We start from the raw sequence: 27,619 nt of genomic DNA, 5'->3' as shown, positions 1-27,619 counted from the left end.
AGTGCTTGAGAATGGTCCTTATCCTTTTTTATTATGATTCTAGAGAGCAAATATGGGCTTCTAGCCATAACAGGAATACATTTAATGGCAGAATCAGGATACATATAACCTTAACCCCATGCTACCTCTTCATTTAGTATTTGTGCGCCAAAATGCATTCCCAGGGAAAAGTCTTATTTATCAAGACAGCAAAGTGTAAGTATTTTAGAGATCTGACACCTGGGTGTTACAGAGCAACAAGGTCATTTGCCTTATTTCAGACATTGCACAGGCCCTGTGCCTGATAACAGACCCCAAACAACACTGCCAGTAGATCAGAAAACTCAAGGAGCAAGGAGGGGATAGAGGAAGGTCATGGGGCCTATGGAAAATGGAAGGTCACGGGGCCCCCTCATTGATGACATGGAAATTACACACCCCAGCCCAGAGGATAAACTGGAAACAAGGACTGCCTTGCTAGAGATTTATTATTTATTCTGAAGGCTTATCGGTTGTGTGCAGAAAAAGTATTGGAAGCCCTGTGGCCTTAGTATGCCTGGTGATGGCCTCCAAAAGATGGAATCCGCCCAGCAGAGTGGGGCCTGCTCCATGCCTGTTCCATGCCACCTCTCAGGACTAATGTGCGAAGAGGAGTGGTTTTTCTGCCTGCCAGCCATGGGCTCACAATTTAGGAGCACACTGTTGGGATTCTGAGCCATCGCATAGATGGATGAGACGATCTGCTTCTCTCCAGCCGGACAATAAGGCCCCGTGAGTAGTAGAATAGAAAGTCCGGTGCGTGGCTTCTCCCGCAAAAAGAACCTGCAGTGTCTGAAATAAGAGAGGAATGTTAGCCCAGCCTGCCCAGTCGCTGGCAGAAAGATTCCAGCCAAGATGTGGGAGAACATGCAGGTTAGAAGCCTTGGCACATGGGACTTGGCGGGGAAATCAGCCAGTGCTCTGGAAACAGAGAACACAGAGTCTGTGTTGCAGATCGTGGGCACTCAGGAGGGACTTGGATGCCAATGCAGTTAACAGCTTGGGGCTATCACCTTGGGATCTGATGCTCCCTCGGGAAGTGGCAGGGCAAGTGCATCAATGTCGTCTCCAGAGCTGTTCACGGCCACATAGCTGTAGGAGCCTCTGGTGTAGGGTTCACTGTGCCACTTGGACCTTAGGATATTCTTTGGCGGTGCCAGGAGGGGATTTCCTAATTCATGCAGAGAGAGAGAGAGAGAGAGAGAGAGAGAGAGAGAGAGAGAGAGAGAGAGAGAGAGAGAGCACTAGTGAGCATGCTTTCTGCCTGTCTTCCTTTTAAACATGTGATTTAGAGTAGCATGAGATGACTGTCACCTCTCAGGCATATAGGTCACGACGTGATAAAGACCAGCCTGAACTCAGAAATACAACAGCAGTTTGAAGCTTAAAGAGGGGGGGGGGCACAAAACTCTGTAGCAGTGTCCTAGGATGCCCACCTCAAATTAGCCCACCTCACTGTGGCCTGACCAGTTAATCTCCAGTGCCTTTTCTTCTGGAGATGGCATTCTCAGAAACACATCGTTAGCTGCCCACCAGACCCCTGCCCATCATGGCTCCTAAAAACAACAGACAGAAGAATAGGAGCCCCCCTCTGGGAAATAATTAACCTCTCCCTCTCTACAGGAGAATTCCCGGAGGGTTTAAAAGAGGCAGTGGTTCGCCCGTTAAGAAACCATCCCTGGCTGTGCAAGACCCTGACAACTATCGCCCTGTTTCGCACTTAGCGTTTCTGGGGAAGTTAGTTGAAAGGGCTGCTGCGGACCAAATATCAGCATTCCTGGAGGAAACTTCAGCCCTTGACCCATTTCAGTCAGGCTTTCGGCCTGGACATGGGGTGGAGACAGCGCTAGTCACCCTGATGGACGACCTCCGATGACAGCTAGACCAGGGCAGGTCAGTGCTGCTCATACTATTAGACCTATCGGCAGCGTTTGACACAGTAGACCATGAGCTCCTAGCTCGCCGCATCGCCGACACCAGAATACGGGGAATGGTCCTCAAATGGCTGAATTCCTTCCTCCGGGGCCGTGGACAAAGGGTAGCGATAGGAGAGAGAGTATCTAACCAACACCAGCCCACATGTGGAGTCCCACAAGGAGCAGTCCTCCCTCCTATCTTATTTAACATCTTTATGCGCCCTCTGGCTCAGCTGGTGCGGAGGTTTGGGCTGGGTTGCCACCAATATGCGGATGACACCCAGCTCTTTCCTCCTGATGGATGACCGCCCTGACTCCCCCCCAGAATCCTTAGCCAGATGTCTGGAAGCAATAACAAAATGGATCAAGCAGAGTCGCCTGAAGCTCAACCCTACAAAGACGGAGGTCCTGTGGTTCGGTAGGAAGCGACCATGGGAGGGAGCGCGTCTGCCCACCCTGGATGGTGTGCAGCTCTTACCAACGCACTCCGCCATTCCCTTACAATGGAAGCCCAGGTCACAAAGGTAGCGCGGCTGGCCTTCTACCACCTCCACCAAGCCAAGCTACTAGCGCCCTACCTGCACCCAGAACACCTAGCCACAGTGATCCATGCGACAGTCACCTCTAGGCTGGATTTCTGCAACTCGCTCTACGCAGGCCTACCCTCATCCTTGATCCGGAAACTACAACTGGTGCAGAATGCCGCGGCCAGGATTCTCACTAAGACATCATGGAGATCTCATATCCGGCCAGTACTCCAAGAACTCGGCTGGCTCCCAGTTGAATTCCAGATTAAGCTTAAGGTTCTGGTAATCACCTTTAAAGCCATACGCGGTTTGGGCCCAGTGTCTCTGAGAGACCGCCTTCCTGCCTATACCCCCAAAAGAGTCTTACACTCCGCCACCTCCAACTGGCTGCGGATCCCTGGCCCCAGAGAAGCACGTCGGGCCTCAACAAGGGCCAGAGCCTTCTCGGTCCTGGCCCCCACCTGGTGGAACGAGCTCCCTGAGGAGATCAGAGCCCTGCCCAAACTTCCACAGTTCCGCAGGGCCTGCAAGAGGGAGCTCCTCCACCAGGCATTTGCTTGAGGCTGACTCAGAACACCTGCTGGTCTCCCCAGACTCTCCCAAAGTTACTGTTGTTATTATATTATAATTGTGGTTTTGTAATCTTTTGATGTTTTTGAAAGTTTTTTTGATGTTATAGTCTGCATAATGTTTCATGTAAGTTATAATGTTCTGTGTAAACCACCCAGAGCTGCAAAGAAATGGGCAGTATAGAAATCTAAATAAATAAAATAAAATAAACTATAAACACCTGGTTTTCAAGGAAGAGACTTAGGACGTTTTTGACATGTAGGCTATTTTATCCATGCCTTGCCTTGCCTTGCTAGAAGATGCATACAGAAAAGACACCTACCCGTCACTTGGCGAAGCATTTTCGTTAGGTCTCTGAGGACCTCTGTGTCTGTGAGGGTTTCCATGAATTCAGCTTCTTCTCCAGCTATGAAGGCACAGAGGATATGTCCGTATCTGCATGGCAAAAAGAACATTTCTGTCCGGAGAAAGAGCTTGGCCCCACAGGCTGGACTTTCCTGAATTCACAGAACAGGTTCATGCTAGCTCAGTCTGGCTTTGTGTTCTTCCTTTCCAAGGCGGCCAAAGGGGTCTGGTACTTTTAGTCCCTGACATTTTGCCAGTAACTGTGTCTGGCATCTTCAGGGGTAAGAAATGGAATCTCTGCATGTTAAAATGTGGGGGGGGTGTGTGTAAATTTTATTTACTTCTCAGAGTGTGTGTGTCATCACATTCCTATAAAATCAGAGTCCAGTAGCACCTTTAAGACCAACAAAGATTTATTCAGGGCATGAGCTTTCGAGTGCAAGCACCCTTCGTCAGACTATGATCTTCTTACATGACAGGGAATAGATGGCAAAAATCAGTTGTTACATCAGTAGACTGTGTCACAACCAAATACGGCCAATGATAATCCTTTGTCAAAACAGCCAAACAATTCCCTAGAATGCAGCGTACTTTACAAAAACACAGGGAGAAACTGAACTGCCTTTTATTAGTGATCAAAGGTCCCCATGTTGCTTGCTCCATCCGTCTCCATCCCACTGTGAGACATTCCTCCCAGGGAATTGCTGGTATCTATCCCAAAGCCAGGGAGTCAAACTCAAAATTTCATTACAATGCCATATCTTACAGTCACATTATCATAAAAAAAATCAATAGTGAGGACAAATTGAACAAGGTTAGCATTAATAGTGAGATAAAAAACCTTTGTCCCTATCGAGTCCTGGGTATGTTGTAGTATTGAGTGTTGTAATAACTTGCATTTCTGCCATCTCCCCTTCTAGCCTGTTCTTGAAGTTCCTTTGCAATATAATGGCTACTTTCAGGTCCCTTATTGAATGTCCTGCAAGGTTGAGGTGCTCCCCCACAGGTTTTTTAATTTTGTGGTTTTTGATGTCAGACTTGTGCCCATTAATTCTTTGGCATAGGGTTTGACCTGTTTGCTCTATGTAGAGATCAGGGGGGCATTGTTGGCACTTGATGGTATATACTATATTGGAAGATGAGCAGGTGTATAAGCCTTTGATGGTATAGGTCAGCGGTCCCCAACCTTCTAGTAGTCGGGGACTGCCTCCAAGCGTGGGAGAGAGCCAGCGGCCCGGCCGCCGCTGCTGCTCGCAAACATGCACACGCAGTTGTCGCGCATTTCACCACTAGGTGGCGGTAACGCACATGCGCAGAGCTGCTGCGCATGCGCGTTTTCGCCACTGGCATGCCGGCAGACGTGCCTGCTTCTTCCCCCCCTCTCGCTGCGGGGGGGGGAGGAAGGTGCGGCCGCTGGTGGCCCGGTACCATGGCCTTTGCGGCCCGGTACCGGGCCGCAGCCCGGGGGTTGAGGACCCCTGGTATAGGTGACGTTGTTAGGTCCCGTAATTGTGGCATTGGAGTGTTTATGGCTGCAAAGTTGGCATCTGGGTTTGTTGCAAGCTCTAGTACCAGTGACCATGTTCCCATTTGATGCTGCATTGTTGTGGGTGATGAGTTGTTTGAGATTGGGGGGCAGACTGTGTGAAAGAAAAGGTTTACCCCCCAGTTTACCTTCCTTGGGACGTGGTGGGTTCTCCACCTTTGGAGATTTTTAATCAGACATTGGATAGCCCTCTGATGGAGAGGCTGATTCTGTGAAGGTTCAAGGAGGTGGCAGGTGACAGTGGAGGAGCGAGAGGGGTTGGACTAGGTCCCTTTCCTCTATGATTCTATGGTCTTTTGGGAGCTCGTAGAGGAAGAAATTAAAAAACTGACCAAGGCATAACTTAGACCAGCGGTTCTCAATCGCCGTAACGCCACAACCCCAATGACGGGGGTAGCAGGGGTGGCATGCCCAGGTGGCACGAGCAGGGCGGTGGGGGCATGCTCACGCGAAGGCACACAACAATCTCCAAATAGTGTGGAGGCGGCAATGGCCGGGGGGGGGGGAGCGAGGCGCCCTTGTCGGGCCCTCGGGAGGCAGGCGGGCGCCAGAAGAAGGCCCCGCAGGAGGACCTGGGTGGTGGTGGTGGTGGCTGATCCTTCTCGGGCACGCTCACCATAAACAACCAGAGCCTGCTGGCGCGCTTCGAGAGTGGCCTTCTCAGCCTTGGCGGTCCCACACCACCCCAGCCCCTCAGCGCTCCCCAGCCCTCCAGTGCTGGGGCAGAGCCCTCCGTGCTTCCCGCCGCAGGGGGTGGCCAGTCTTGCTCTGCCGCCACCACCTACTCGTGCCTGGAGCCCCGCTGCATAGACCTTCTGCCGCAAGCAGTTGCTGCGGCTGCACCGCCTGCTGGCACCTGGCACCAACGCTGCGGCGCATGGCTCCACTGCCCACTACCACTGCCGGCCACCGCCACCACTCACCTCTGCCACTGCCACCGCAGCAGCCACCAACCTGGTACCCCGCAGAAGGGGCCAGGCGACCCCAATTGGAGTCGCAACCCCAAGGTTGAGAACCACTGACTTAGACAGACTATAACAGAGTACGTTAAAAACAGCTCTATTTTTTAACCAGCAGACACAGGGGTATGGTAGTAATATGGGGCAGAAATGACTAACATCCACACAACTTAGTGACACAAATAGCTGCAAAAGAATTGCAGAGAGCTGCTCTATAATCAATAGAATTATAGTCAGTATTCTAGAGGAAGCACTATTGGAGGGTCATGTTAATAAATCCACAGACGATTTCTTATGGGATTCAGCGGGCAGAGTGCCACAGTTCTGTCTCCAGCCTAAAGGTACCTTTCCGACTCCTGGCAGACCTCTAATCTCAGGCTGTGGCTCTCTCGATTCCTTCTTGAAACCATTGGCCCTCTGCATTCTATCGTTTTGAGAGGTACAATGTATTTTTAAACAATATTAACATTGTTCAAGAGGCACTGCGAGAAGCCATCTTTGTAACTATGGATGTTGTTTCTTTATTGACAAACATTCCACAGGATGCAGCTCTGGACTAGTTATGTGCAAAAACCCCCAAACCCAACATTTCAGGTTCAGCCTGAATCGATTCGGCTCGAATCCGAAGCACCTGAAGCACTCTTCCCTGGCGTGGATCAGGTGCCACTGAAGTCAATGGGAATTTTCGCCATTATGTATATTTTGTGACCTGGGCTGGAGGCACTAAATTTGCAGTGTAGTTGCAGATGTCTATCCTCAAAAGAACCCCCAGTTTTCATTAAAACTGGACCGGGGATCCAATTCTACAGGTACCCAAAGAGGGTGCCACCAAGGGAAAAAAGATTCTCAGTTTTTGTTATTCCCCCCCTTGGAGGTCAAATGGGGGCACTCTCTCTGGGTGTCCACAGAATTGGACCTTCTGGTCCAATCCTTTTGAAACATTGGGGTTCTTTTGAGGAGAGGCTCCGGTAGCTACACCTCAAATTTGGTGCCTTTACCATACAATAGACAAAAAAAGGGAAATTTTGGTCCTTTTAAACTGCCCAATCTCTGCGTGGCCAAATTGTGCCCAAACTGAGATTCAGAAATTCAACCAAGGCTGATTCGGGCAGTTGAACTTAAGAGAAGCTGTGGACAAATCGGACCAGATTTGCCCAAATCAAAATTACTCTGAGTATTTTTCAGGCTACCCTAAACTAATCACACATGCCTACTCTTGAACCTGTTGCAGGATGTTTGGGATAAGAGGGAATGCTTTTCTAGCCCCTCCCCTAAGGCTTTTTTTTACATCATTTGGCTGACCTGTTTGACAAAGATTTTTTCCCACTTTGGCAAATTTCAGGTACAGTCATGAGGTACAGATTTCCCCAGAACTAGCAAACCTGTTCATAGGCAGAATTGAAAACCTTTCAAAGTGACAATGATATCTATAGAACAGCATCCTCTCCATAAAAGGTAGTTAGATGATACTTTCATAATTTAGAAAGTTTCAGGGTCGCTCCTTATTCAGTTTGGGCAATCTATTAAGACTACACACCAAATATGAAATGTTACATGACAGGTTTGGAATTAACTTTTTGGATGTTAACTCCTTTTTAGCAGGTTATAGTTTCCACCCTTTTCACCCTGAAGGAATTTACCATTTTCTCAGCTGTTGTTACAGATTATCACAGGCAAGCAAGTATCCTTTTGAAACAATTAAAAGAGAGAGGACATTCTTCTAAAATTCTTAAGCCTTTTATAAAGCCAGGACCTCTCCAAGGGAATCCTTAGTGACACCTAAGATTCATACTAACAACACTGACAGGATAACCATTCCCTTAGCTTATAACAGTACTTATACTTGTGTGAAGAAAAACAGGACAGATATTGGTAGCTTTTGCCTGACATCCCTACATGAAGTAGATACTTCGGATGGTGCCTTGGTAGAGCTTGTGGCTGTCGTTCAGTGTGCAGCCTTTCCCTTAAAACCAACATTTTCCATAATTTTAGAGAGGAACTGCCTGCATTCCTTTCCGTTCCCTTCCATCCAACCAACTAAAGCCAAAATGCACGCTCAAGCCCTGAACCATGAGGATTCAAGCAGAAGGTGCTTGCTGGCTATGACTGCGCAGCTGTGAGACGGCAACTGCATGAACTTTCACAGGGGACCTTCCACTCTGATTTAGAAAAGTGTGTTCTAAAAATTGTCGCTGCAGAATAAATACACTGGAGAAAAAAGAAAGGTGGGCACAGAATCCAAGGTCATGCTTGCTGCTCTGAAAATCTGCAGCAAAGTGTGTGTGCGGAATGGCCCTTAGTCCCAGCAGCAGCTGACACCCACCCCTCTGAAGTGTTCTGTGGAGACGGCCAGAAGCACTCCCGAATCCATAGCTCAGCTGTCTGATGCAGAAGCTGAGCCAGCGTGGTTGACAGTAGCGGCCTCAGACCTGGAGAGCTGGGGAGGGCGAGACGCTTCAGCCGCCAAAGCAGCCATTTGCGCCCGAAGCTGCCAGGGCTGCGGCATGGGGGGGGGAGGGGCGGTGCCGCCCGACCCTATTTGATTCCCCCCTCCTCCTTCACATGCAGCCAGATGGGTGGCCTGGGGCTCAGAGCTCTCAGCACCCCACTTGCCACACAGAATGTCTGTTCTGGGAGAGGGTGGGAATGCGATTGTACTTTGAGACTCCTTCAGGGAATGAAAAGCAGGGTATAAAAACTTCTTTAGATTGGAGGGACAACAATAGGAAGGGTCTGGTGATGCAAGGAAGAAGAGTCAACAATGCCTCCCCCAAAGAGCAAAAAAGCAAGTTATTTCTCTCTGTTTTACTAAATGCAAGCGCGGTGACCCCACCAAGAGACCTCCAGAGGTCGGTTGCCATTGCCTGCCTGCCTCTGTGTTGCCACCCTGGAATTCCGTGGAAGTCTCCCCCCCAAGCGCTGATGAGAATCAGCTACCCTGGGCCACCCACCTAGGTCAGGGACCAAGTAGCTCATCTATAGCTTATCCACTATTTAGCTACAATGTTAATCTGCACCCATAATATTCATCACGGGGAGAAAAATGAAGGGGGACGTTTCTTGGTCCTGCCAATTATTCAAGTTTTGTATTCAATATTGTATTCCATTTTTATTGTAAGCCACCCTAAGCCCTTTTGGGGAATGAGGGGATAAGAGCTGAATAATAAATAATATTATTAAATTTAAAAAATTACTGTTAGGAGCAGAGACTGATGGGAACGAGGAAGCACAATCTCTTACTGTGTGGGGGGACCCCTCCTGAAATGAAAAAGCGGTAGCCATAATCACCATTTTGGCCTGGAAACTCGTGGGAATCTCCCTTGAACAGGGGGTTATGAGTAATTGGCATTTTGATTCAGGGCATCAGTCCCCCCAAAACAAAGCAAACCAGATTTTCAGGAAACACAAAATCCATGGCACTCCTGCAGCCAGGAGGCCCCCTGGAGCTCTTACTCAGCCAGTTAAGCTTCTTCCTCCCGCCCTTTAACCTGCAGGGACCAACCCTTGTTCTCGCAGCCAAGGACCACGCCTGGTACAAGAGTCAAGACACAACAGAAATCCTGCGAGGGGTTTGTGTCTGACTCAACACGTGGCCCTTTGAAACAGAAGGTGAGCTTTGATCCCTGAGAGTTCAGAGGTCTAAACAGTGGCCCTCAGAAAGACCCACTTCAGAAGGGCTTTTCCCTCCAGACCCAGGTGCTAACAAAACCAACCAACCAACCTCTCCGGTGGGTGGAGCACAACGAAGGCCCCGATCTTTTGGAACCAGGCAGCCGGCAAGTCAGCGGGGGGCTTGGCCAGAGGCAGTTCCTCCTCCCACACCACCTCCACTATTTGACAGTCTGGCTCCCAGAACGGCTCCTCAAACTCCAGGAAGATCTTGTTGTTGGTCCCAAAGCCCAAGCGCTGGATGGCGGCCACTTTCCGAGGTGGAAGCGGAGGGTGGAAAAGGGTCTCCTGTTGTTCTTTGAGGAAACCTGGGGAGAAGGACAGAAGGCAGTCAAGCCACCAGCCAAGCTGCAGCACATGGCACACTTTGAGATAAGTGCTTGAGGGAGCACCACAAGAAACAGCAGAGCAGAGGCAAGGAGGACAGGAGTCCCAGCACAGATGGCACAGCACCCTTCAGATGTGCTGGGGGGGGGGTCGCAGTTAAGAGTGCCAGGCTGGGAGGCCCAGATTCCACTGTCCGCTCTGTAACAGATGCTCACTGGGTGGCCCTCGGCTGGTCACACACTCTCAGCCCGGCCCACCTCTCAGGGTTGTTGCTGTGAGGATAAAGTCGAGGAGAGAAGAACCATGTCGGGCACTTGAGGTGCCCACTGAGGAGGAACATGGGGTGGCAAGATAAGCCCTGCACTCTGTGCTCCCAATCCGAGGGTCCCCACAGCTGCAGGTCGGTTGTGAGACATGCGTAGCACAGGGCGGGCCTGGGTATGGGGCAAAGGTCTTGAGACTTCCAACCAGATCTCCAGGCGCAGGAGACTGGGCCGGGGGGGTCTGTCCTTTGGATCAGGGGAAGCCGTTTGCACAGGGAGTTCCTGTCCTTCCTTTGGAACATTTGCAGGGGAGCTTGAGAAGGGGGACCCAGATGCAAACAGCAGGCATCAAAGTTCAAGAGAGTCCCTCCTCCGCTGCCCCCCCCCCAGCTGTATTGACCAAGAGTAGAGTCCTCGTCTTCCTTGGCACCAGCCGATCCTGGCAATGCTGGGATGCAGTCACAGGCAAATCAGTGCGTTTAAGGAGGAACATTCTCAGCCATGATGGCCACAAACACAACGGCCGACAACAAGAGAGCCAGAGAAACTTTACCTAAAGGGACGGTGACAATGACGTGGTCTGCCAAGAAGGTCTCGTGGTCTTCGCACTCCACTTGCACTGGGAAGAGCCGGCCTGTGTCAGCCTCTGCGAAGGAGCCCCCCCAGCGAATCAAGGTCACCACTTTATTGAACAGCACAATGTCTTCGGGCAGAGAGGCCCTCAAGTGGTCCGTGAGCCCTTCGTAGCCACTAGGAAGTAGAGGAGAAAGTCAGACTGGGATAGGGGCCTTCGCATGAATCAAAGGATCATAGAGTTGGAAGGGACCTCCCAGGTCATCTAGAATCAACCTCTCTGTCAGATGGCTACCCAGCCTCTGTTTAAAAATGTCCAAAGATGGAGAACCCCCCACCTCCCGAGGAAGCCTGTTCCACTGAGAAACCGCTCTGTCAGGAACTTCTTCCTGATGTTTAGACGGAATTTCTTTTGCATTAATTTCATCCCTTTGGATCCTGTCTGTCTCTCCGGGGCAAGAGAGAACAACTCTGCTCCATCCTCGATATGGCAGCCTTTTAAATATTTAAAGATGGTTATCAAAACCCCGTCGTCTCCTCTCCAGGCTAAACAGACCAAGCTCCCCCAATCTTTCTTCATACGTCTTGGTCTCCAAACCCCTCACCATCTTTGTTGCCCTCCTCTGGACATGCTCCAGTTTGTCTACATCCCTTTTCAACTGGGGTGCCCAAAACTGAGCACAGGACTCCAAGTGAGGCCGAATCAGAGCAGAGTAAAGCGGTACCATCACCTCCTGTGATCTGGACACGATACTCCGTTTGATACAGCCCAAAATATCATTGGCCTCTGAGTCACACTGCTGACTCATGTTCAATGTATGGTCTACTAAGACTCCTATATTCTTTTCGCACATGCTACTGCCAAGACAAGTCTCCACCATCTTATATGTGTATTTGTGTTTTCGTACCTAAATGCAGAATTTTACATTTGTCCCTATTGAACTTCATTTTATTCAGTTTAGCCCACTTCTTGGGCCTATCAAGATCCTCCTGTATTCTGTTGCTGTCTTCAGTTGTGTTTGCTACCCCTCCCAGTTTAGTATCATCTGCAGATGCTGAACCATTAGCAAGCACCCTTTGGGTACACCCCCCCCCCCCAACTGGTGTTTATGAATGAAGCTTCAGTGGGAAGGGGCCAGGGCTCAGTAGAAGAGCTTGTATTTGGAGTGCAGAAGGTCCCAGCTTTAATCCCCGGCCTCTCCAGCTAAAAAGGATCAGGCAGAGCCCAGAGAGCTGAGTACCCAATATTGCCCTCGAGGAACTGAAGGTCTATGGCGCAGCCTCATGTGTTCCCCCCAAACAGAAGGCGGCAAGGAGCGCAGCCATCCCAGCCCCATCTGGGCTCCCACCTGCGGAGGGCCCTGGCCTTTGGCCCCTGGGTGACCCAGGAGGCCGGATCCCTCGGGAAAGGCGATGGCAGCTGCGTGGTCCGGCCCCTTGCTCTCTTGGGGGGCGCCGCGGCAGCCACTCACTCGGGGAAGGTGCAGTCGAGGCCCGGGAGCGAGACGTACTCCCCGAAGGGGCCGAGCGCCACGGCGTCCATGCTATGCGCGCCACTCACGCAGCACTCCACCTTGAGGAACATGCCGAGGACGGCCAGCTGGAGGCGCTTCGCCGCCTCGTCCTCCGGCCACTCCTGGGCCAGCCGCGCCACGGCCTCCTGGAGGAACTGGCCCACGCTGGGCGCCGGCACTTCTGGCGCGGCCGAGGCGACGAAGCCGCGCGCCTCCGTCAAGAGGCTGAAGAAGAGCGCGCCCATGGCGCTCACGAGGTCCGCGCTGACCGGCCGCCCTCGGCTGCAGAAGCAGGCGGACGGCAGCAGCGGGTGGCCCCCCGTCTCCGCCCGCTGGCTCTCCTCCAGCAGGGCCCCCGGCGCCAGCAGCCCCTGCTCGGCCGCCAAGCGGAAGACGGGGTTCTCCGCGGAGGGCCCGTGGATCCAGTGGGCGCCCAGCTCCACCACCGGCTTCCCTAGGAGAGAGCACACAGCCGCCGTGGGCGCCGGGCGGGCGGGCGGGCGGGCGGGCGGGGGTTCGCGGGGAGAGCCCGGCACGGCTTAGCTATTCACCCCCCCGCCCCCCCCCCGCCGAGCCTGCCGGGCAGCAGGGGCCCCTCGGGAGCTCCCCAGCCGCCTTACCCAGCCTGGCCGAGCGGACGCGGCCCCCCGCGCGGCCCGAGGCCTCCAGGAGGCGCAGGTCGCCCAGGCGCCACCCCCGCGCCCACAGCCGCCGCGCCGCGCCCAGCCCCGCCAGCCCCGCGCCCACCACCACCACCCGCCCGTGGCCTCGCCGCCCCCACGCCGCCGCCGCTTCCTCCTCCATGGCGCTGCGGGGCGGGAGGCGCAGCCCGGGGAGTGACGCGTGCGCGCCGCGGATGGCCGGCCCAGCGCCGCCCTCCGACCCGCCCTCCGGCCAGCCTCCCCCGGGGGACCGCCCGGCCCCAGCAGCCTTCCCTGCCGCCCGCCGGCCCCCGCGCAGGGACGCCAGCCAGCCAGCCAGCCAGCCAGCCAGGCCCCTCGACCGCCTCCTCGCCCCGGGAGCCTTGGGCAGACACTCCAGGGGGATGCGTCAGTAGGCATGGGTTTGGATTGGCCCCAGTTGAGCCAGGCGGCTTGGCGCGCTTGCAGCAAAATTATTATTATTATTATTATATTTATATTTATACCCCGCCTCCCCCCGAAGGCTCGAGGCGGCTTACATAAACCCGTCCCCTAAAACCATAAAATGACAATAAAAACCAATGATTTACAATAATTGTAACAGCGATGGCGTAGCCTACTCATTTGCTCTCCGCATCCTCATCTACGGTGGGGGGTGACGCTCTCTACCGCCAGTTTGTGAGGGGGGGCTGATCTTCTTTCCGCCCGGCCTCAGTTATAAGCCTGGCGGAAGAGCTCCGTCTTACAGGCCCTGCGGAATGCTGGTAATTCTCGCAGGGCCCTCAGCTCTTCCGGGAGCTCATTCCACCAGGTTGGGGCCAGGACCGAAAAGGCCCTGGCCCTAGTCGAGGCCAGGCGGGCTTCCTTGGGACCGGGAACGACCAGTAGGTTAGCCCCCGCAGAGCGTAAAGCCCTGCGGGGGATATAGGGCAAAAGGCGGTCCCTCATATATGCTGGGCCTAGACCACGGATGGCCTTGAAGGTCCAAACCAAAACCTTGAACCTGATCCGGAAGGCGACCGGTAACCAATGCAGCTGCCTCAGAACTGGCTGGATGTGAGCCCTCCATGGTGTAGCTGTGAGGACTCTAGCAGCCGCATTTTGGACGAGTTGCAGTTTCCGGATCAAGCCCAGAGGCCCCCCCCCCCCGGAGCCTGTTGGGGCTGGTGGTTAGGAGTGCGCACTTCTCATCTGGCTAGCCACATGGGAGTCCCACAGGCAACCTCCGGGGAGAGAAAAGCGGCATCTAAGAACCAGCTTGTCCTTCAGTAATCTCGGGGCTCTCTCAGCCTCCCCTCCCTCACAGGGGGTCTGTGGTGGGGAGAGGAAAGGAGATTGGAAGCATCTTCTCCTACCCTAATGCTTCCACTAAACCTAAAACCGACCCGTTTTATGCAGCAGAACTGATCTCTGTAGTCTGAAGACAAACTGTAATTTCAGGGGATTCCCAGGTCCCACCTGGAGTTTGGCAATCCTAGACTTGATAGCCATCCATTTTTTACCCAGATAAATTTAATGAATTATTAGGGACTATGACTCCCAAGCCCAAGAAGAAGAAAAAGAAGAGCTAGTTTTATACCCTACTTTTCACTATCTGAAGCAATTTCAAAGCTGCTTACAACCACTTTCCCTTCCTCTCCCTGCAACAGAAACCGTGTGAGACAGGTGGGGCTGAGGGGGCTCTAAGAGATCTGTGACTAGTCCAAGGTCACCCAGCTGGCTGCATGCAAAGTAAGAAATCAAGCACAGTTCTCCAGATTAGAGTTTGCCTCCACACTAACTCTCCATATGCACGTGTACATAAGTGATGGTGTTGTGTGTAACTCCTCTCCTTCCAGCTTCTTAAAAAGTGTACTACTGAATTATTTTTCTGTGTCCAGGCTTTCTGACTGCAGTGCGATGATACAAAGTATCCTAACATTCTAGAACTCCACGTGACAGTTGAGAGACAGCAGTTAAGGCACAACAAAGGGACAGAATCTCATCAAAGCCAAGGAGTCTTCCCTGAGGGCTTGGTGAGTGTTCAGATGCAGCTGAGGTTTTTTGATGTATTGAACTGAAAATGTAAGAAAGAAAGTAAAAGTCCAGTAGCACTGGACTTAGACTAACAAAGTCTGTGGCAGGGTGTGAGCCATTGCTCACTTCTTCAGTATCTACTGCTACAGACAGAGTAACACAGCTATCAACTGGACGCATATACTGTGATGCCTAAACACTTTATTTGGAAACTAGACTTAAAGCCTGTTGTAGCTGTAAATGCAAAGAGCCTCTTGTGGTGCAGGGTGTTAAGGCAGCAGAAATGCTGTCTGAAGCTGTCTGCCTATGAGGTTGGGAGTTCGATCCCAGCAGCCAGCTCAAGGTTGACTCAGCCTTCCATCTTTCCGAGGTCGGTAAAATGAGTACCCAGCTTGCTGCTGGGGGGTAAAGGGTAATGACTGGGGAAGGCACTGGCAAACCACCCCGTATTGAGTCTGCCAAGAAAACGCTAGAGGGCGTCACCCCAAGGGTCAGACATGACCTGGTGCTTGCACAGGGGATACCTTTACCTTTAGCTGTAAATACAACAGGTGCTAGTATGGGGGGGAGCATCCTGACTGGAAGTGTGGGTGTCTGCGACTTGTGGAAAGAAAGTAAGGAAGAGAGATATTAAGTAAGAGAGAGAGAGAAAGAAGAGAGACCAATATAGAGAGAACGAGAAAATGAGATAGAAAGAGGGAGAGAAAGAAAGAGAGAAAGAAAGGGAGAGAAAAAGGGGAGAGAGGGATAGAAAGGAGGAGAATGAAAGAGAGAAAAACAGAGAGATAGAAGGAGAGATAAGAAAGATAGAAAGGAAAGAGAGAAGAGAGAATAAAAAAGAAATAATGGGAGATTAAAAGGAAGAGGCAGATATAGTTGGAGAGAGAGAGAGAGAGAGAGAATCCCATGTTGCTTGTTGTATTCACCACTGTAACTTGGAAATAATACTAAAGGAGCTGTTCTGCATGAAAAGAAGTCTGCATTTATCTTGATTCTGCCTGAGGGGCTGAGAGACCTTACTTTGTTGACTGTTTTTTCTTCTCTTTGGCTAGTGTTTTATAAAACAGAATTTCATTAATGAAATGCTAGGAAAATGGAAGACATTTGGCAAAAGCTTTCTGAAGTTCAATGGAGGAAAACAAAGATTTTGTCAGAATTTTTGATTAGGTAACTTGTAACATTTGCTGCTTATTTTACTTAAACACATACATTCTTTACCTTCAGTACCTTCAAAGAAGCAAGTACTGCTGGCGTCCCAAGAAGACAAGCCTTGCTGGATCAGAACAGTGGTCCATCTAGTCTAACATCCTCTCCCACACAGTGGCCAACCAGTTCCTCTGGAGGGCCAACAACAGGGCAGAGAGGCCGAGGCCTTTCCCTCATGTTTCCTCCTGGTAATGGTATTCAGAGGTTTACTGGGTCTGAAGTTTTATTTTATTTTTATTTATTAATTATTTATATACCCCCTCCCCCGAAGGCTCAGAGTGGTTTTACAGGAAACAGGAAAAGATACAGATAACATATGGTAACACATGAGATAACAACAATAACCTTAACAGCAACAATAATATAATAGAACTGCAAAGGAGCCTCAGCTCAACTCTTACTGGGACCAAGTGGGTTAGGCAGATTAGTGGCAGTCGTAGTAGGAGGGGGGGGTTCAGGGCCAATTGGAAGAGATGGTCCGGGTCAACCTCAACCAAATGCGTGGTGGAGGAGCTCCCTTTGCAGGCCCTGCGGAACCGTTTGGGTTCCGTCAGGGCCCTGATCTCATCTGGGAGCTTGTTCCACCAGGTAGGGGCCAGAATGGAGAAAGCTCTGGCCCTGGTTGAGGTCAAGCGGGCTTCTTTGGGGCCAGGGATCACCAGGAGGTTGGAGGTAGTAGAGCGCAAGGCTCTTGGAGGGGTGTAGGCGGAGAGGCGATCCCTCAGGTATACTGAGCCCAGACCGCGTATGGCCTTAAAGGTGATAACCAAAACCTTAAGCCTGATCCGGAATTCAACTGGGAGCCAGCGCAGCTGCTGAAGGATGGGCTGGATGTGGGACCTCCGAGATGTTGCTATGAGGACCCTGGCAGCCGCGTTGGAGGTTTCCTTCAGTTTCTATTGCCAGTAGTTGATGAGCAACTGCCCACAGATCTGTTTAATCCCATTTTAAAGCTATCTGTACCTGTAGTTATAACTATACTAGATTTAAAGCCCATTTTACCTGCAAATAAAATGGACACTAGCGGGGGGAAAGGTAGAAATTGGTGGCCGGGCGTGGTCGGCGTCGCTGCGGCCTCCCATGTCTGGCGGGTAGACCTACCTTGCGGAGGCTCTCTGTGATCGGCGGCGGTCCTCGTGGTGCATTGCCAGTGGGCTGGCCAGTCCAGGAGGCTGGGCAGGCGTCAGGGCAACGGCGGCGATCCAGAGGTGATGTCGGAGGTGGCCGGGCATGTGGTGCAGCGCGGCCGCGGCGGCTCAGCCGCTGCAGGCCAGGCACCGTGGCCCAGTGGTTGCGGCCCAGCGGCGGCGGGCCAGCCGCGGGGCTCGCAGCGGAGTGGCTCAGCGGCGGCGCCTCGGGGCCTCAGTGCGGTTGCGGCCTGGAAGGCCGGGGACAGGTCGGGTCTCGTGGCAGCGGTGACGTGTAAGTCGCGGTTGTGGGGGGATGGGCGGGGACGGACGTGGGAAGGGCGTGGGGCAGCTGGTGGGTGTGGAAGGAGGGTTAGCGGCAATGGCGGTGTTAGGGTAAGGGCAGTGGCTGGGCCGAGGGAAAGTATGTTTCCTGAAGTCCAGCTTTGTGGGGCGAGCCTCCTCCCCGGCAGCCATCCGGCAATGAACTCGATGACAGATTCTTCCTCAAGCTGGCTTCGGTGGTAGAAAGTGTCACGACAGGCGATCTTTGCTGGCTGAGGGTCGAAATGGTCTTGGAGCTTCTTGACAATTACCTCATATGTGGCCTCTCTTGGTTTGACTGGTGCAAGCAGGTCCCGGACGACGGCATACATTGCCTTTCCACATAAGCGTGCTGCGCTTCTTTGCAGGATCGATGATGTCTTTGGCTTCGAAGAAGCACTCTAATCTGACAACATAGGACTCCCAGTCCTTGGCATCATCCCCTAGGAAGGGCTCGAACTTTGGCACGGTGGCCATGGCATGCTTGTAATTGGCTGGCAGTTGGTGTCGATGCCATGACCAATCAGCGGCCCTTGTGACTTAAGGCGCCGCAGCAAGCACAGAAATGGCTGGACCCAGTCTCTCTGGGGTGGCGTCCAAGCCATGTGATTCAGTGAGCTGAGCCCAATCTCTCGGAGTCGCACTCAGTGGAGTTGTTCCAGCAGTCCTGGCCGAGGCACCGCAAGGTTCTCCCTTGTCAAGAGGCAAGAGCTGGAACTGTGCTTCAACCGGCTGGTCCTTGTCAGCAGGCACCGGGCACAGCTGGGGTAGGTCCACCAGTGGCTTGGCTGGACCATCGCTTCCCAGGGCAGGCTGCCTAGGACAGTGATCCCATCCCTGTTGCCAGTATTAAGTCTGCGGGTTCAGTGATCACAGACTCCAAGTCTTCAGAACAGCTCTTTTTATTTAGCAACTTGAGCAACAGACTACAACTACTGAGCTCCTCCAGCAGCAGGATGCAATGTGCAGGTGAGGGGTCAGCACCAATCTCCGGGAGTGGCAGGCGACTGAGGGCATCCGCATGACTTGCCTGGACAGTGCTGCAGCATGAACTGGTATCCATTCAAAAAGATAGACCTCCTCAGCATCCTAGGTGACAGGATTGGAGGCGTCTGCTTATCCAGGGTGAAGAGCCCCAGAAGTGGTTTATGGTCCGTAAAGACAAGGAATGAGCAGCCAGCTGCTGCCTCTGATTGGCTGTAGGCAAAGCAATCGGATTGAATCTAGCAGAGCGGTCAGGTTTCTTTGATTGGTTAGCTCCTTGGCTGGCTGGAGCCCTCATTTGCATCAGTTGCCAAATGCCCACGGACATAACACTATCACTAGACAAACTTGGGAGTTGAGAGTAGGGAAAGGCGATTGCCCTTGAGTTGGCAATTGTGCAGCTCTTGTCAGACAACTTTGTAGGCAGGGAGATTAGGGTTGGCAAAATTAGGGTTAAGCTAGGATACCATTCATCCTTAATGTACATCCCAGCGAGCACATATTTGACCTGTGCCCCAACAGCTACACTGGCTCCCAGTTGACTTCCAGGTCAAATTTAAGGTAGTGGTACTTGTCCATAAGGCCATCTGCAGTCCAAATCCTGCATATCTGAGAGACCGCCTCTTTATCTCTACCCTCCAAAGAATTCTCCATCCTGCTAATAGCAACCAGTTGGTAGTCCCTGGCACCAAGAAGGTATGTCTGGCCACAACCAGGGCCAGGACATTTTCCGTCTTAGCCCCTATCTAGTGGAAAGAGCTTCTGGAGCAAATAAGGGCCCTGCTGGAGGTAGCACAATTTCACAGGCCCTGTAAGAAGGGGCTCTTCCACCAGGCTTTTGGTTGGGGCCAAAGTTAACACCTCTCTACCTACCTTTTCATGGCCCCACCCACCCATAGACACACTGTGAAAATATTGCTGCTGTTTTTAACCCACTATTCTTTATTCAAATAAATTTTAAAACTCAATTTTATTTATTTCAGCATGGATTTGTCTCCAACAGGTCCTGTCAGACCAACCTGGTTTCCTTTTTTGACCAAGTGACAGGTTTGCTGGATCGGGGAAATTCGGTTGATGTCGTTTACTTGGATTTTAGTAAAGCTTTTGATAAGGTTCCCCATGATGTTCTGATGGATAAATTGAAGGACTGCAATCTGGATTTTCAGATAGTTAGGTGGATAGGGAATTGGTTAGAGAACCACACTCAAAGAGTTGTTGTCAATGGTGTTTCATGTGAGTAGCGGGGTACCTCAGGGCTCAGTGCTTGGTCCGGTACTTTTTAACGTATTTATTAATGATCTAGATGAGGTGGAAGGACTACTCATCAAATTTGCAGATGACACCAAATTGGGAGGACTGGCAAATACTCCGGAAGATAGAGACAGAGTTCAACGAGATCTGAACACAATGGAAAAATGGGCAAATGAGAACAAGATGCAATTTAATAAAGATAAGTGTAAAGTTCTGCATCTGGGTCAGAAAAATGAAAAGCATGCCTACTGGATGGGGGATACGCTTCTAGGTAACACTGTGTGTGAACGAGACCTTGGGGTACTTGTGGATTGTAAACTAAATATAAATCTAAATAAATAAATAAATAAATAATAAATAAATATGAGCAGGCAGTGTGATGCAGCGGTAAAAATGGCAAATGCCATTTTGGGCTGTATCAACAGGGGCATCACATCAAAATCACAAGATGTCATAGTCCCACTGTATACAGCACTGGTCAGACCACAATTAGAGTACTGTGTGCAGTTCTGGAGGCCTCACTTCAAGAAGGACGTAGATGAAATTGAAAGGGTACAGAGGAGAGCGACGAGGATGATCTGGGGCCAAGGGACCAAGCCCTATGAAGATAGGTTGAGGGACTTGGGAATGTTCAGCCTGCAGAAAAGGAGGTTGAGAGGGGACATGATAGCCCTCTTTAAGTATTTGAAAGGCTGTCATTTGGAGGAGGGCAGGATGCTGTTCCCGTTGACTGCAGGGGAAAGGACACGCAGTAATGGGTTTAAACTACCAGAAGAAGAAGAAGCCACTTTTCCCTACCTGAAGGAGGCTCAAAGCGGTTTACAGTCGCCTTCCCATTCCTCTCCCAGTACAATGATATAGGCTAGATATCAGGAAAAAGTTTTTCACAGTCAGAGTAGTTCAGCAGTGGAATAGGCTGCCTAAGGAGGTGGTGAGCTCCCCCTCACTGGCAGTCTTCAAGCAAAGGTTGGATACACACTTTTCTTGGATGCTTTAGGATTCTTAGGGCTGATCCTGCGTTGAGCAGCAGGTTGGACTAGATGGCCTGTATGGCCCCTTCCAACTCTATGATTCTATGTGATTCTATTGAACTGGCTTGCCAGGAGAGCGGTCTAAAAATTCCATCAGTCAGTCAGTCAATAAAAAAATAAAATAAAATAATACAGAATCATAGATGGAACTAAATGTGGTTAATACACGTGCTTCTTATCCTGATTTAAGGTAATCAAAGTAATCAGAGTTAGGATGATGAATTGGGTTTGGATGACTATGTAACTATGGTTGGTTAAATTAAAACCATATTTTTGTATTATGTCTGAACCAAGCCTGAGGTTTGTGGCATTTTCAACATCTCTTATAGTTGGACAAAGAGAAACTCCAAATGTGATACTCAAAGATGACTCCGCTGAACATCTAGAGACCGAGACACCAGAATCAGATAAAACAAATACAATACAATACAAAAACCTTTAATGGCATCCACAAAACAAATCAATATACAAATCAATTCTGTAATACAAGTCTGAAAAGCTGTAAGGAACATTACAGCAAGCAAGGGAGCGGCAAATACTTTTACTTCTTTACCCTGTGGGTCATTACTATAGATAAAAAATATTTGCCTGTGGCTCTTCGGGTTTTTCAAGGCTCCGTGATCCCTCGACTGCTCTTTCGGATTCCTGTATGGATCCAGCCTCTGAGTAAAGAAGCTGACTGCAGCCTTCTACCGCAGAATTTTAGGCTTGCTGAATTCGGTAACCTATTTGACTTTATGTGCTGAGCTGGGTCTACACACTATCGAATCACATGCTTGGGTTTTATCCATCAAATACTGGCTCTATCTTTTCTTTAGCGCTCTGCCAAATAGCCTCCTTGCACTTCTTCCATCTACTTCGAAATGGTTTGTCTCTAAAATTAAATCCTTAGGCATTGACCTTGATTCTCTAGCTAACTCTGGAGAGGATCATATTTTTCAAACCATCCAAAGAAGAATCCAGGATATTGATCTCCAGATAATTTACACTGGTGCAGGGGAGCCGTGCTCTCCACGAGCTCTTGGTCTATCCTATTCCCCAAACTCTATGGCACATTATTTTTCCAACCTTACAATACCGAACCGCATAGCATTTATGTTAGCCAGACTAACGTATATCCTTCTGCAATGGTTGAAAGCAGGTATAGTAGAATTCCCCACAATGAAAGAATTTGCAGCTGTTGTCATACAGAACCAGACTCAATTTGCCATATTATCCTGTGATGTGAGTTGTATAACAATCAACGTTCTGAATTGATCTCCCCACTTTTACATCTCCCTGATGTCTTGGATGGCAGGGCTCTCGAATTGCTGCTTATTGATAATTGCTTGGAGACTACTGAACGGGTAGCCAAGATAAAACAAATGTAGATGACAAACCTAAGGCATCACCAGATGCTGATAAACAATGGCCAACACCAGAAGAACAGGAGCTACCCTGTGAATCTCCATCTAATGATGTTGGATTTAAAACACTGTTTAAGTTTGTTGGATTCATATTTACTGTGAGGAAGGATAAGACTGAGAGATCAGAACCTGTTCAGCTACTGAATGTGAAAGCAGATGATACAGAAGTAGCAGCCGGTGGAGCTGGAGACTGCAAAGAAGTCAAAACGAAGATGGTACACGAAGCAATGCAAACTGAGGAAAAGTTCTGTTGAAAGTTCTGTAGAAAAGACTGAAAAACAGACTCAAACTGAGCAGGTGAAAGAAGACGCTTCTTCTGAACAGGTAAAAGGAAGCCCTGTGGAACCAACTGAAGGGAGCAAGGAGGCTAAAATTAAGTGACAGGAGTAAGTTGGTAGAGTCTCCAACAAGTCCATTAGCTAATGAAACAGCATCACCCCTAAGAAAGTTCTTTACTCAGGGATGGGCTGGCTTTAGGAAAAAGACAAGCTTCAGGAAGCCCAAAAATGATGTCTCTCTCAGCCTGTTGAGAGACAAAAACATGCAGCGCTTGGTCAAAGTGACCAAGATTAAAAACTTGAGAAAGCCAAGAGTATTACACTCTCTTTGACTGAAAGTGCTCCTTGTGAAGGAAGATGACAAGGAAAATGGTGAAGAACAGAAGTTTTAAAAAGTACAGATGAGCCCAAGAGAAAAGTTGATACTTCTGTATCATGGGAAGCCTTAATTTGTGTAGGTTCATCTAAGAAATGAGCTAGAAAATCATCATTTTCGGATGAAGAAGTAGGACAAAGACTTGCTCAAGAAGGGCAAAAAACAGATGAAAGTGGAACACATAAAGAAACAACCTAAGACATGACCTTTACTAGTTCCCAGGAAAGTGGAGAAGGAAATTCCTCACCCAAACAAGTTGGAAATCCATCTGAAAGTGAAGGAGTTTCAACATGGGAGTCTTTTCAAAGACTAGTAATCCCAAGAAGAAAATCCAAAATAAGGATGGCAAATAGAGCTGAAGAGCCAGTCACAGTTTCTGTAGAAAAGGCATATGGAAAAGTGCATGTGGAGTTTTCTTCAGAGAAATCAGATGTGGAAGTGAGGGCTCCAGCAGAAAAGATTGATGTAAACATGGTTGTGGTTTCATCTGCAGCAAAAGTTGTTGAAGAGACTTCTGCGGAAAATTAAGTTGTAGAGTTCCATGCAGAAGAGGTGGTAGCAGAAGTTGCCAAGATGATTGAAATGAAGGTTCCTGCAGAGAAGATGAATATGAAAAACTTTACAGAAAATGCAAAACTGGAACCCCCTCGAAAAACAATTGCTCGCAGAAGAGGCAAAAGTAGACATTCAGAAATGGTGAATACAAGGACCTTCACAGAGAACATAAACATGGAGGCCCCTGCGAAGCAGTTAGAAGAATTGGTGCAAGGAGAAGCTGATTCCAAGCCATCAGATCAGGAGGAGAATTTGCAGAACTCTAAGGCCGTAGCCTGCTTTGAGTCTGAGATGAAAGATACTGTGAATTCAGTAGAGGTTCCAGTTTGTGCAGATATACAGCAAGCACCTGTGGTAGATGACATATGTAGAGTTCCAGTGCATAGAGTGATGCAAGATGTGACCAGTTCCTCAAGTGAAATATTTGGATTCTGTTGGATCTGAGGGTCCTTTTAAGGTTAAAAACCCTAGGGGATGTCACCCTTGTCTTAGAATCAAAATGTGCAGAAGACATTGGAACTGAGACCCCTATGCAGAAAAGAAAAATATATCCTTTATGGAGACTGAAGGAAAATCAAAGAGTATGGATGCTGATGCATCTGAAGTCCTTACACAAAGTGAAAAGGAAAATCTACTTGTTTTAAAATCAAATAATGTAGAGGCTGAATTAACTGAGAATGGTGTCAAGTAATGAGGCAACATTTGTGGAGAATGAACTTGGAAATATAGAATTAGCAATTAAATCCAAACACATAGAACCATTATGCATGGCCACCGCTACAGCGGGTGGAGGTCTGATGGAAGATGCAGAGGAGGAAGCTATGTGGCAAGCCATGTACGAATGGCACGGCGGCAACGCCTGGAGCTGCCAGGTGCGACAGACGAAGAAACGGCAATGCGGAGCAAATGGGACAATGTGGAGCAGTGCAGGGATTCCCGGCCCCAGCCCATCAAGTAGGCCATTGCACCAGAAGGGCCTACAGCCGGGCCACCGAGCGTGTGCGCATGCACAGACAACGCATATGGCGAGTTCGCTCAGTGTGTCCAGCCCGCTGGAAACAGAAGGGGGTGAGCCATCAGATGCAGAGGGCAAGGGAGGGCACAGCGGCCTGCAGCAGTCAAGGGGCCGGAGACCGTAGGATGGAGCATAGGGCAGCCGCGGTGGCAGCGGCACAGCTAGGCGCAGCCATTGGCATACTAGTCAGCGGCATCCGGGCCCTCATGGAGGCCAGTCACACGGCAGTCCGGTACCTGTGGCAGTGAAGACGGTTCTGTAGGCGACACCGAGCCATGGCAAGCTGGCTCAGGATGGGGACGTGGCAGAGGGCCTCCCTGGCGTGGAAGCGGGCAGCCTGTTGGCAGCACATCCTGTCTGTGGTGCGCTTTCTGAGGGGTGGATGGACCGAACGCTGGAGCAGGGACTGGTGGGAGAACTACGTGACAGCCATCTTGAGCAACGACCATTGGATAGACAACTTCCGTATGACACGTAACACATTCCAGGAGCTGGTGACAGCTCTCTGCAGCAGACTGGAGATACAGGCTACCAACATGAGAACCCCCATCCCCGTGGAAAAGAGTCACTATTGTCCTGTGGCCTGTCTCTCCAGTCTGCTGCAGAGAGCTGTGGGACACGTACCAGAACATCACCCACCAGTTTGGGGTCGGCATGGGGAGATCATCCATGAGGTGTGCCTCGCAAAGTCATGTGTGTTGTGTGCCCTGGGCGACAGGGTCGGTGAAGTAGACACGGAAGGCCATGGGGCAGGGGAGGTAGACGGGCAATGGAGTGACGGGCGAGGGATCCCAGCCTGGACCAGGGTGGGCTGTCAAAGGGTGGGCTGTGGGAAGGCGCCCTAGGGGATGGCCACAGGGACCCAACACCGACCGCCTGTCCCACATCCGCAGATCATGGACAGCTTTGGACGCCTAGGGTTCCCCAACTGCATCGGAGCCGTTGACGGATGCCACATCCCCATCTAGGTACCTGGGAGGTGCTACGAGGAATACGGGAACTGCAAATGCTTCTGCTCCGTGCTCCTCCATGGGATGCTGGACCACATGGGACACTTCATCGACACGGAGGCCGGCTGGGGGAGCCAACGGAAAGACGCCTTCGTGTTCCAGCATTCCAACCTTTGGGCAGCCATGGATGCCGGGGCGTACGTCCCTGGGAACCCCACTGTCACGATCGGCGGTGTCCGCGTACCAGCCCTGATAGTTGCTGATGGAGTGTACCCCCAGCATTGGTGGCTGATAAAGCCATACTGCCCACCGCAGAACAGTGTAGAGGCAGACTTCAACCGACAGCTCAGCCGGGCATGCAATGTGGTTGAGTGTGCATTTAGCTGCCTGAAAGCCTGGTGGCAATGCCTACTGTCCCGCCATCGAGAACATTACCCCAGTGATCATCGCCTGTGCGATCCCACATAGTGTCTGCGAGGTGCAAAGCCACAAGATCCGCCTGGAGATGCTGGCCAGGGAGCCCATCAAGGTCGAGGAAGATGAGCTACCTACAAGGCAGTGGCACGTGTGCGCACGCTGGAAGGAACCGCAAGGATACCATAGCCGTCTACATGTACGAACATAGGCCGAGAGGGGCCGAGGGCCGCTGACAGGCGGCGGCTGCAGGGGACGGCCCCCACTGTAGGCTGCCGCCGCTGCCCACCACCACTTGCAGGGGCCGTTGCAGCGAGGAGCAACACAGACAACATGTCAGGGTGGCTGCAGACTAGCGGTTAGACATCATTGGACCGTAGCCATTACAGAGGTGAGTAGCGTCACGGAGCATGTGCCGCCCTCGTCCCCTGCCGGGCCCCGGTAGAGGGGATCCGTCTCCGTCCCCTGAGTCCAGGAGGGGGGTCCCTGCAGTCTCCGGAAGCTTCTGGGGGCACCACCCCCTGCGCCAACAGTAGGCGACGGGGGGAGCCATCCAGTGGCTTGTGTCCAGCCACGCCTGGGCCACCGACTGAGCATAATGGGTCATAGAGGCAGCAGCAACTGAGTCTGCTGCAAAGACGGAAGTAGAAGAAGACACTCTTTTCATAGACTCCAGATTCGCAGAGAGAATTCCAGATAGCTGTCAGAAAGGACAAGTGCTATCAGAGAAGGTGGTAACAGTGGAAAATGACAAATCAGCTGAAAACACTGAACTCACTGCTAGTGAACGTGTATTTTATGGAGCATCAATGCAGCAACATCCCAAGCAACAGGAGGATATCGCCACTGACATTCTTGAGCTGCAAAGCCATGAAGCTTATAAATCCTCAGTGTCAGTAACAAGCTGCAGCAGTTGAAGAACCGGTAATTGCAGAAAGTGTATTTGTTACAGAAACCTCAGCAGAGACAATTCAGTCTTTCTTAGAAGAGCCAAAAGCATTCAAAACTGTACAGCCAGTGACCATTGCTCACTCAGATCTGGGGGCTAGAGGTCCTTATACTGAGGCAATGTTGTGGGCTGAAAAAACAGAATCAGCCACCAAGAAACCCATTTTGCCAGTTGATGATTTGATCCAGACACACATATTTGATTTGATCCCCAAAATGAAATCAGAGCTCAGTCAAGAAACTGAAAAACAAAGTCAGACTCCAGAGAGCAGCCCTTCTTTGACACATGTAGAAATTCAAAAGGATGATGTTCAGTTGCCTGAGAAGAAACAAGCAGCACCCCGAGCCAAATAAATGCTAGAGGAAAAATTAGACAAATGTGCACCAGAAGAGGTGAAAACAAAGAAACAAGAATTAATTCATAAACAGTTCGTTGAGACAGATGCTGAGTTTCAAGGAGAATTTACTGATGAAGAATTAAAAACCACAGAAAACATACTTGTAGCCATGAGTGAACAGATCAAGAAAACTGAACCGAGCAGCGGAGCTGTAGCCGAATGCCAGCCTCCAGAAGGCCTTGCCTTGCAGGGGGATATTGACCACCTAATGAGGACACTGACAACCACAATTTTATCTTGCCATCTTGTGGTCACCCTACCACAAGGAAGCCCACCACAGCCTGCCCCTCAACTGGTTGCATTGGTTATCGAGCCCTAAAACCCAGACATAATGGCAGGCTGAACAAGGGGGGAAGCAACATGGAGTGACCCCTCTGGGTGCCAGCCTCTGTTGGGTTTTCCTGCCTCCCGGAAATGCTAGCCTTCAATCAGGCTCTGCATCCACACAATCTCTTAAGGGGCCCCCCAAGTC

At 50.7% G+C, this 27,619-nt stretch overlaps 2 protein-coding genes and 1 pseudogene across 2 annotated transcripts; 2 read left to right on the top strand and 1 right to left on the bottom strand.

Moving 5' to 3' along the window:
* Positions 1-10: 10 nt before the first annotated feature.
* On the bottom strand, positions 11-13,167 carry PAOX (polyamine oxidase). Its single transcript, XM_077351015.1, has 7 exons — positions 12,848-13,167; positions 12,186-12,681; positions 10,694-10,890; positions 9,603-9,858; positions 3,354-3,466; positions 1,032-1,189; positions 11-810 (listed from the first exon to the last, which is right to left on the bottom strand). The coding sequence occupies exons 1-7, from the start codon at positions 13,029-13,031 to the stop codon at positions 661-663; spliced, it is 1,554 nt and encodes a 517-aa protein (XP_077207130.1). The 5' UTR covers positions 13,032-13,167; the 3' UTR covers positions 11-660.
* An 8,767-nt stretch (positions 13,168-21,934) lies between these two features.
* On the top strand, positions 21,935-23,052 carry LOC143844035 (A-kinase anchor protein 12-like). Its single transcript, XM_077350988.1, is given in 5 exon segments — positions 21,935-21,948; positions 22,158-22,461; positions 22,463-22,590; positions 22,592-22,727; positions 22,730-23,052. Coding segments are annotated over 5 exon segments (639 nt in total). The 3' UTR covers positions 22,787-23,052.
* A 157-nt stretch (positions 23,053-23,209) lies between these two features.
* On the top strand, positions 23,210-24,561 carry LOC143844034 (uncharacterized; annotated as a pseudogene).
* Positions 24,562-27,619: the final 3,058 nt, after the last annotated feature.

This window comes from Paroedura picta, chromosome 8 (genome assembly GCF_049243985.1).
Source record: "Paroedura picta isolate Pp20150507F chromosome 8, Ppicta_v3.0, whole genome shotgun sequence".
NCBI classification, from domain to species: Eukaryota; Metazoa; Chordata; class Lepidosauria; order Squamata; family Gekkonidae; genus Paroedura; species Paroedura picta.
This window is presented reverse-complemented; position numbering and strand designations above follow the sequence as displayed.